Source organism: Notolepis coatsorum (assembly GCF_963971535.1).
Source record: "Notolepis coatsorum genome assembly, chromosome: 10".
NCBI classification, from domain to species: domain Eukaryota; kingdom Metazoa; phylum Chordata; class Actinopteri; order Aulopiformes; family Paralepididae; genus Notolepis; species Notolepis coatsorum.
The window spans coordinates 51,828,558-51,837,712 of NC_140174.1; the positions used below are offsets into that span (position 1 = coordinate 51,828,558).

The 9,155-nt window shown below is 45.4% G+C and overlaps 1 protein-coding gene across 4 annotated transcripts in view; it reads left to right on the forward strand.

The window, feature by feature from the left end:
* Positions 1-9,155, forward strand: part of nbr1a (NBR1 autophagy cargo receptor a) — a 58,864-nt gene that overhangs the window by 25,249 nt on the left and 24,460 nt on the right. For all 4 annotated transcript variants that reach the window (XR_014620197.1, XM_084323702.1, XM_084323703.1 and 1 more), the window contains 5 exons: positions 181-360; positions 555-713; positions 2,176-2,357; positions 2,989-3,536; positions 3,700-3,782. Coding sequence is in view for 3 of the 4 variants with exons in the window: in XM_084323702.1 (XP_084179828.1) it covers positions 181-360; positions 555-713; positions 2,176-2,357; positions 2,989-3,536; positions 3,700-3,782 (1,152 nt within the window). In the remaining variant the exon portion in view is untranslated. The remainder of the gene's footprint in view (positions 1-180; positions 361-554; positions 714-2,175; positions 2,358-2,988; positions 3,537-3,699; positions 3,783-9,155) is intronic.

The window sequence follows — 9,155 nt, forward strand, 5'->3', positions numbered from 1 at the left end:
GTCAGGTCTACCATAGTATATATCAGTGGTTCCCAAACCTCTCCTCGAGGCACCCCAGCCGTTCCATGTATTTGTTCAATTCCACCATTCTATGCTTGGGAAGTACTGGTATATATTATATGTTATAGTTAGTGGAGACTGTTCATGGACATCTCTGTCCTCCACGTTTCCTGTGGTCAGGAGAGAAGCCGAGGCCTCAGAGAGAGCTGCCGGACCCCCCGACCCACGAGGATGTGGATGAGGAGATCAGCGGGGCCCAGTTCCTCTGTGAGACCATCATTCGCTCCCTCACCCTGGAGGAGGCCCCTGACCACAAGCCACTGTGTAGGGCGCTGCCGCGCGGCATCCGTAGGCCACTGGGTGAGGTGGCCTTTTGGTTTTCCTACAGTGTGGTTGATCACTTCGCCAATATAAATGGTTCTGAAGTTCCTTTTGAAACAACTATTCTATTCCATTCTAAAAAGTTCTAGGAGTTAGCAGAAGAAACATTTAACTGCATGTATGATTGTGTGTGATGAATAAAGACTATTCATTTTCTTTCCTTCCCCATACAGCCCGGGTCCCTGGCTTTTGCCTTGATAGGACAGTAGCGGCTGAGAAGACGGAGAGATCCCCAGATCCGAAGGTTAGCGCCATGAGGGCAGAGAGCTCAGTCCCTCCTCTCCACCTGGGCCTCAACCAGATCATCCTGCTGCAAGAACACAGGACCCCAGGTATGGGAACCACTCTCTTAATTCATCCTGCGCTTTGTACCCACGGGACCTGCTGTTTTTAGCAGACTGCTTTCCTCAATGCGCAATCTCACATAGCAACAAGCATAGCAACCCACTGCAACGGAATATGTCCATCAGCACTGTGATAAGGTGGGTTGGTCTTCTCTGGCAGAGAGGCGTAATGATCGTTGGTATTTGTTTATCTATAAGGCCATTATCGGAAAGCGACCACCTTATATTGCAATGATGCTAGATTGGAACTTTGTACCCTGTCTAACATGGTCAATACATACAGACATGTGGTAAAAAATGCGAAGCAGCGCCAACTGAGGACATTTAAAGTATCAGGGAAGATACTCCAGTCCTTCTACTCTGGGGCTGTGGAGAGCATCCTGACTGGGAACATCACTGCCTGGTTTGGCAACTGCACTGCCCAGGACAGGAAGGCTCTACAGAGAGTATTGTGCTCCGCTGAGCGCACTACGGGTATTTCACTACCACCCCTGCAGGACTTGTACACCAGGAGGTGCAGATTCAGAGCCTGCAGAATAGTAAAGGACCCTCACCACCCCAACAATAGCCTGTTCAAGCTGCTGCGGTCAGGCAAGCGCCTCCGCATACATGCAGCAAGAACAGAGAGACTCCGACTCAGCTTCTTCCCCCAGGCCATCAGAACACTGAACACAGAATCTCTCCACACACAAGCACACATGAACACACACAAGCACACACACAAACACACACACACACACACAAACGCCACACATCCTCACTTGCACTCTCTCACGCACCCCACACACAAATGCACTACAAAAAAGGTCACTTTAAAAACATAACTGTATATTTGTATATTATTGTATATAGTACTCATTACCTTTATTTTATTTTAAGCTTAGCCTTGCGTTTTATTCGTATTACTTTTTATCATATCATATCTATTTTATTATCTATTATATTTTATGATTCAATTTTATAATTTATATTTTTGCACAATCGAGGCGGGCATGGCCACCTTCATTTCACTACATGTCTTGTGTATGTATGTGACAAATAAAACTCTTGAATCTTGAATGAACCCACTCGACTGGCTTATGCTTAAAGGAACACGCCAACATTTTGGGAAATTCGCTTACTGTCTTCTCCAGAGAGAGAAGATAGATACCAGTTTCCTCTCTGCGTTCAGTAGAAAGCTATCTGGCTGCATGTTAGCCTAGCTTAGCACAATGAATGGAAGCGGACATGGCCGGTTAGCCTTCGGGAGAGGTGTTAGTTGGAAAGTCTTTGTCCGAGAAGAACTGATTTTCTAAATCAATGTTGGGTTATTATTAGATAATTCTAGTCACATATGAATAACACATATGAATCTTAGTTAGTTAGACTCGATTACCACGGCAGTGATCGAAGCTCGGAAGCATTGGAGTCCTATCTGATACATATTTGTTCTCTACTACTTTTCCGTCAGAGATTTTCCTGGTGGTGCCGGATAAAGAAACCCAGAGGATCAATCCCCATGCACTGACGGAGGAGGAGGAGGAAGAGGAGGAGGAGGAGGAGGAGGAGGAAGAGACGGAGAAAGAAGAAGCAAAGAGGGAGAATAAACATGAAGAGAAAGAGGAGGACGGAGGAGGAGACGACTGGGACGAGGTGAGCGCAACATGTTCCGGTGGCTTTGCAGAGCGGGTTGGGTGTCTATTCACCCTCAAGCAACAGGTTAATAGGCTGAATAGGAAAGCCTGGCCTCATGTTCGTCAATATTTGAATGGGGAAGAAAATCCACATCTTGATTTGAATAAAAAGTACCAAAGAGAGCCCTGTTATAAGCAGGCTGTAATCGGAAGGATTCTACTGGTTGTACTAGGTTAGTAGGTTATTTGTAGTTTTTAGCTGCAACCAGCAGCTCTATAGGTTGCTCTGCTGTCTGTTGGTCGGTCCACAAACATTTTCCCCATCCTCGCAGGAGGCTGGACTTGGCCATGGGGTCAAGTGTCTGTGTGTATTCATGCCAATTGGGTAAATGGGGCGTGGCAATGGGAGTGGCCTATCGCAAACAGGCACAAAACCTGAGCGAATGTGTTCTGCAGATTTTATTCATTTGCGGATTCCCAGTTCACATTAGAACGCAGTGGTGTACAATAAAGCACTATCCCAAATTGATTTGATGGATGCATTTTGGAATTCAAAAGTAAGTTGAAAAGTAAACCTGGATATTTAAGTGAGCCGTCAGCCATTCAACCCACGGCAACTGTCAACAATCTCTCTTCCTCTGTCATCTCAGGTGAGCAGCCAGACCTCCTCAGTCTCCTCCATCGACGACTACATCATCGTCCTCCCCGACTGTTTTGACACTAGCCGACCACTGGGAGAGTCCATGTACAGCTCTGCTCTATCGCAGCCCGGCACCACTGCAGCCGCAGTCAATCAGGAGGAAGAAGAGGAGGAGGAGGAAGAAGAAGAAGAGGAGGAGGAGGAGGAGGAGGAGGATGATGATGATGATGATGATGATTATGAGGAAGAAGAGGAGGATGATGATGATGATGAGGAGGAGGAGCAGGAGGAGGATGAACCGAACCCTCAGCCAGACGAGCCGGGTCGGGCGGCGCTGGAGGGAGAGAGGCAGGAAGGGACGGAGGTGGATACTGTGATGGTTTCCGCTGTGACCGTTTTGCCGCCACCTGTTTACCCCGTCCACGGCAGCGTGACCCAGATGCTGTGCGCCTCTCAGACCCTGGACGCGGTGACCCTCACCCCCGAGGTGCTACTGCCACCGACGCCGTCACCGCTTCCCCACATCCTGCTGCCCCCCCCTGCCCTCTACTCGCCCAGGTGACATGTATTCCCATCCTCATGAAGGAACTCTCAGTTCCAACTTCCTTATATTGTAAAAGTGTATCGCACGGCTTTTAATCGTTTGATTGACCTTTAACTATAGTTACTCACCTACTAGTTGATTATTTATCGTGGTGATTTTTGGCTGTTTGTGTGTTAGGTCCGAGGCACTATACCTGGCTGAAGACCCCAGTCCTGCCTGTGACCCATATGAGCCACCCCAACCAGCGGTCCATCTAAATAGTGAGTCACTCATTCCACCACAATAATCACCTTTACACCGATGGCCCTGGTTAACTAATTCGGGGCCATCCACGTAATATTACGCGTTTGCCCGACAACCGTTGGGTGCCAGCCACGTAATATTACGTTTTTGGTATTAACTATTTGATATTAACTCATTCAACACCAGCCACGAGAAAAGTCGGGTTAACTCGCCAACCGTTCAGCGCCAATCACGAGAAAACTCGGGTTTTAATCGTTATTTCTTTTATTAGCTATATCCATTCATTTTCATCCGTCCAGCCTGATGTTATCATTGGGAATGGGTCTGAGCTTGCAAAAGGGCAAATACCGCTGCCTACGCCTTCCAGCAGGTATTGCACTCTTTTAGAAATGGTGTAGTTTCTTTTCAGGGCCGATCTGAGCCGTGCGGGCGGGGTTTAAATACTCAGACGAGGCAGGCCTTTACAACGATGGCATGGTACACTAACCCCGCCCGCCCGTTCATGTGTAACGCTCGGTAATGTGGGACGAACCTCCACGAGCAGTATTTGGAATGGCGATCAGATAATTGGATTATTTCTTTTGCATTACATCAGAGACAAGGTAAGAACACTATATATAAAATCTTGCGTTGATCTGATATTTCTTTCTACCGCCATCGACGCTGTGTGTGTGTGCTACGAGGGCCATTTCATTCTTGCATGAGGAAGGATTATAAGGATAATCTAGCGTTGATTTCAGGAAGATTCGATAATCAGGTAAACGTGTTTAGTGTATTCCACTAAAGGGCTATTATCGCGTCTTTTCCTGGGATTACTAAGAATCACAAACTATATTCAAAACGGTATAAAACGGAAATGTACGGATGAAAAAACAATCCGTTTTGTACATGTTGACTGGAAGCAACTCACTGACAATCGACGGGTGTATTAGACCCATAGCTATAATGTAAGATATATTTTAAGCATTCGCAAATCTCGCAGTCCCCCCATTGATTAAAGCGATGGCGTACTAGCGCCCTCTGGCGTATTAAGCGATGGCGCAGAATGAGTTAATATCCTATTCACTGTCACAGAGCTGTATTTTGGCTGGAAAAGGCATATTGGGACTCCGAAAGTGCAGTACCGGCCAAATCCTGGTAGTGGTGCTGTCTCGAGAATGCAGTAACCCCTGTTGCAGACCTGGTGTCACACTGTTTACGCTCCGGGGCGGACTTTTCTGTCTGAAAGCGAGGACTTCACTCGATCGCATGGAATACTTCTTGGGATGCTGAATTCATTATGCAGTAAAGGATTATGGCATGGGCCAATGGACTTATGATCTACCAGATGGCGATCAAATAATTGGAAAATTCTTTTTGGAATCCAACCGGCCAAAGGTAAGAGCAATTTGACGTCAATTTCAGCTTGATCGTGCAAGGATTTAATAGCCATCCCCCAGATCAGCCTATGTTGTGGTAATAACGAATGCCGTTATTGGCAATCAATTAATCAGAAACTACTTCCCCTGCCCCCCCCCCCCCCTTTCATGCATTCATGATGGAACATAATACCGATCATATGCATTTGAATTTTTAACTGTCGTGTGTAGGGACGAAACACCAATGGATTTAACTAGGGATGCCCCGATCGATCGGCCACCGATCGCTATCGGCCGATAATCAGTATAAATATGCGATCGGTGATCGGTGATCATGCTTTATTTTCGCCGATCGTCAAAACCGATCGAAAAACATGATCCAATTCTTAGCGGAGATCTCGCAGTCACTGCTGACTTCTCTCTCAGACACACAGAGCTGCTTGCAGCATACGGTGCCTCCTCCTCCCCAGCCCCTCCCGCACTCATGTAAACAAGAGCCTCGCAGTCTGCTATAGTCTGGTGCATGCGACGTGCGCTAACGTTGGCTACCTACCTAACGTTACTGTTTAAACTAAATGACCCAGTGACTACATGAGGCATTGTCTAACGTTATCTAGCTGGCTAGCTACTGATAGCTGCTGATATCAACAAATGCTCCAGCAATAGTCGAGTGCATGATAAGTTACCTCTGTTGACTCGGTAGCTCACGTTAGCTCACGTTAGCTCTAAACTAAATAGTTCACTGAGGCGTTGTCTTAACGTTATCTAGCCGGCTAGCAGTAGCTACAGATAGCTCCTGATAGCAATGTCTTATAACATTGATTCGATGCGTATTCGAGCTGAGGGCTTGCTGAATGTGATTTATACCAATACTAGGTCCAGCTGCAGCGCCGGAGAATCCTGGCCGTAGCTGGAGGCTACTCGAGTACACACAGACAGTGGAGCTGTTTGCAGATAGCGAGCATTTTGACTTGTTGCGTGGTGGCGATGTCTCGCTGATAATACAAGTACAAGTCTAATTATATAATATATATATTTTATAAAAATAAAAATAAAATTTATATAAAATAATTTAAATTATTATTTTTTAAATCAAAAACTATCGGGATCGGTATCGGCCGATATGGCTCAAGACGATCGGTATCGGTGGCAAAAAACTTGATCGGGGCATCCCTAGATTTAACGTTATTAGCTTAGCGCCTTATAAATAGCCTTGCAGGAATGATCCCAGATCATTCCGATATAACACTCATATTCACCACGGTATAAAACGGGAACGTATTGATGAAAAAAAGATTTCTTTTATGCATCTTGAATGGAAGGTTCTTACTGTCAATTGACAATGCTATTGGATACATAGCTATAATATAAAATATAGATTTAGCTAGGGCTGGGCGATATGACGATATTATATACACTTTTTAAACGTATCGTGGATATCGTGATGTTTTGCCCTTGCGTTAGAGGCCGCCGCGGCTGAGATGAGACTTACAAGCGCAGTGCTAAATGCTTTCCTCTCCCTCTTGCAGAAAAAAAAGTCAGTCACACACACACTTGCCCAAATTACGTCATCTACACGCACGCAAGCGCACACACCTAGCCAGAGAGGCGGTGGTTCGGTGCTAGGGATGCCCCCCGAAACCCAGGAGTATTGATAAGCTCCGACGTTAACAGTACTGCTATCGGTAAATTAGTCTATGAGCGGATTAGCTACGGAGCTAACATAATGTACCATCCATCTGCGACGCAAGAGTGGACACGGAGTAATGTTAATGTTATGTCGAGTTCATACTACACTACACATAATGAACTCGACATAACGTTAACGTTACTCCTTTTCCATGAAGTGTTTAATTAGCAGCAATCTGTGTGGGCAGCTACGTGGCGTAGTGGGCAAGGCTCTCGCCACGAATGACTGAGACGCTGGGCTTGCCTGTTCGAGCCCAGCGCTCCATATTGCTTTCAGTTTAGCTGGTCGTTCATACTAATACACATTGGCCGTATTAGGGGGTGGGAAACTGATGGGTGGGGATCGGGCGTTGTGGACAGCGACTCCTACAGGTCGGTTGGTGCGCCTGCGCAGTAGAATCAGGAAGTGTCGGGGGCAGCGTGAGCCGCCCACGCGTAACGCGTTACTCCTCGCCACTGAGAGATCGAGCTGCGCAGGTCAGGGTTTCCGTTAGAAAAAATTGTTGCCGGTCTCCGTGACCGGCAAGATTTCAATCTACCGGACAAATGAGATTAATTCCGGTCATAGTTTATTGAGCTTTAAAACAATTGATAGGCAGGCTATATAAAGAATGTCATCCTCAAGGCATGTAGATTTATAATAGTATTACTTAAAACTAGGCTACTTTTGCGTATACAGTCATTAATATATTCCAAATAAAAGAAGTCCCTCGATACTCCGTGCTGCTGCTGACTTGAAATAAAATAGACCGCGTATGTGGGCAGTCGGTCCGACACTAAACAGCAGTCTGTTATAATCACATTTTTATGAGCTAACGAATTCCGTTATATTGGACATTTGTATTAATTATATCAAGCGAAGAACTGAGAAAGCAGAGAGACGGCAACATTATCGTGGTTTGCGTGACGACTCTCTCCACCTCGCAACGACTTATTTGCAAAGAGTATGGCGCTGCAGAGCAGCTGATCCAGCTGTTATTGGCTCTTTTCTGGGAACCGCACAGCAGCGCCCCCCACCCAACATTGGCTGAAAATGGCTGAATTGGAGTACTGCTGGAATACTGCATTGGGCTGCTGGTGCTATGGCTCTGCAGCTTCACAAAAGTTCGCACACCCAGCACTAAGCTCTCGGTGACAACGTCGTTGTCATTATTAGAAGCAACGAGGAAACAAATGTAATGATCGTTTCGTTCATCGCATAGGCTATTTAATTTTAGCCTATTTTAATACAATTCAAATAATCAAATTGTGCTTAGACTCAGGGAATTATTTTCACCGGACATTAAGACCGGAGAGATGAAATATGTTGGACTTCAACAGATTTTGCCGGTCAAATACCGGTAATTACCGGCTAACGGAAACGCTGGCGCAGGTGAAAAGATGCGACTGCTGTTACCTCAAGTACCAGAGGGGACTTGTGCTATGTATGACTTAGTCCACATTGCAGCCGGCTTGTGGGAGGCAAGAAACAGCGTTCGTGACAGGGGAGGGTTGAATTTAAGCATTACATCACGCGCAGGAGTGGTTTGTGACCAATAAACCATGCCTAGGGGTGGTCGTTAGGCCCGAGGCGCAGCCGAGGGTCGTTAGACCCCCCTAGGCATGGTTTATTGGTCACAAATCACGACTACAAGTGGTGTAAAGCTTTTATACAACTGCCAGATTCATCCAACCTTATTTCTATACAATAAACACACATTAATCGAAGATTTATTGAAAAAACCATCCGCCAGAAAAAGTAGTTCCCACAACTACAAAAAAGACAAGTTGCCTCCATGTGGAAGCAGCTTGAAGTGCATCCAACCAAACTAACACATCCAACTGTGTATTATTGGAATGATTGAGAGAAGTTGCCTCATGTGGAAGCAGCTTGAAGTGCATCCAACCAACTAACACATCCAACTGTGTATTATTGGAATGATTGATTGAAAATTTTATTACCAGATGCAGAATGGGTACAATACAGTACGGCTCAATACACACAATTGTTAAGGGAATGCAGACCTACTTTCCATAGAACTTCATTCTTAGATGCTTCTATATAAAGTAGGTAAAACAAATTAAAACGTTTTCTTTGCCCTATAGGAAAAAAACGTTTTCTTCGCCCTATTTTTTTTTAAATTTCTTTTAGCCTAAACTTAACCAGTTGGAAACCAGGGGTACTGTTGTGAAGGGCCAGATTAAACCGAATATATATATTTATTTATATATATATATTTAATTGTATTTGTATATTCTCTAATATTCCCTGATATCCCTTGTATATTCCTTGTACAATATGCATTGAATATCCATTCTAGCCTACTGAACATCCCATAATAGTCTCCATTCTACTATTGGTCG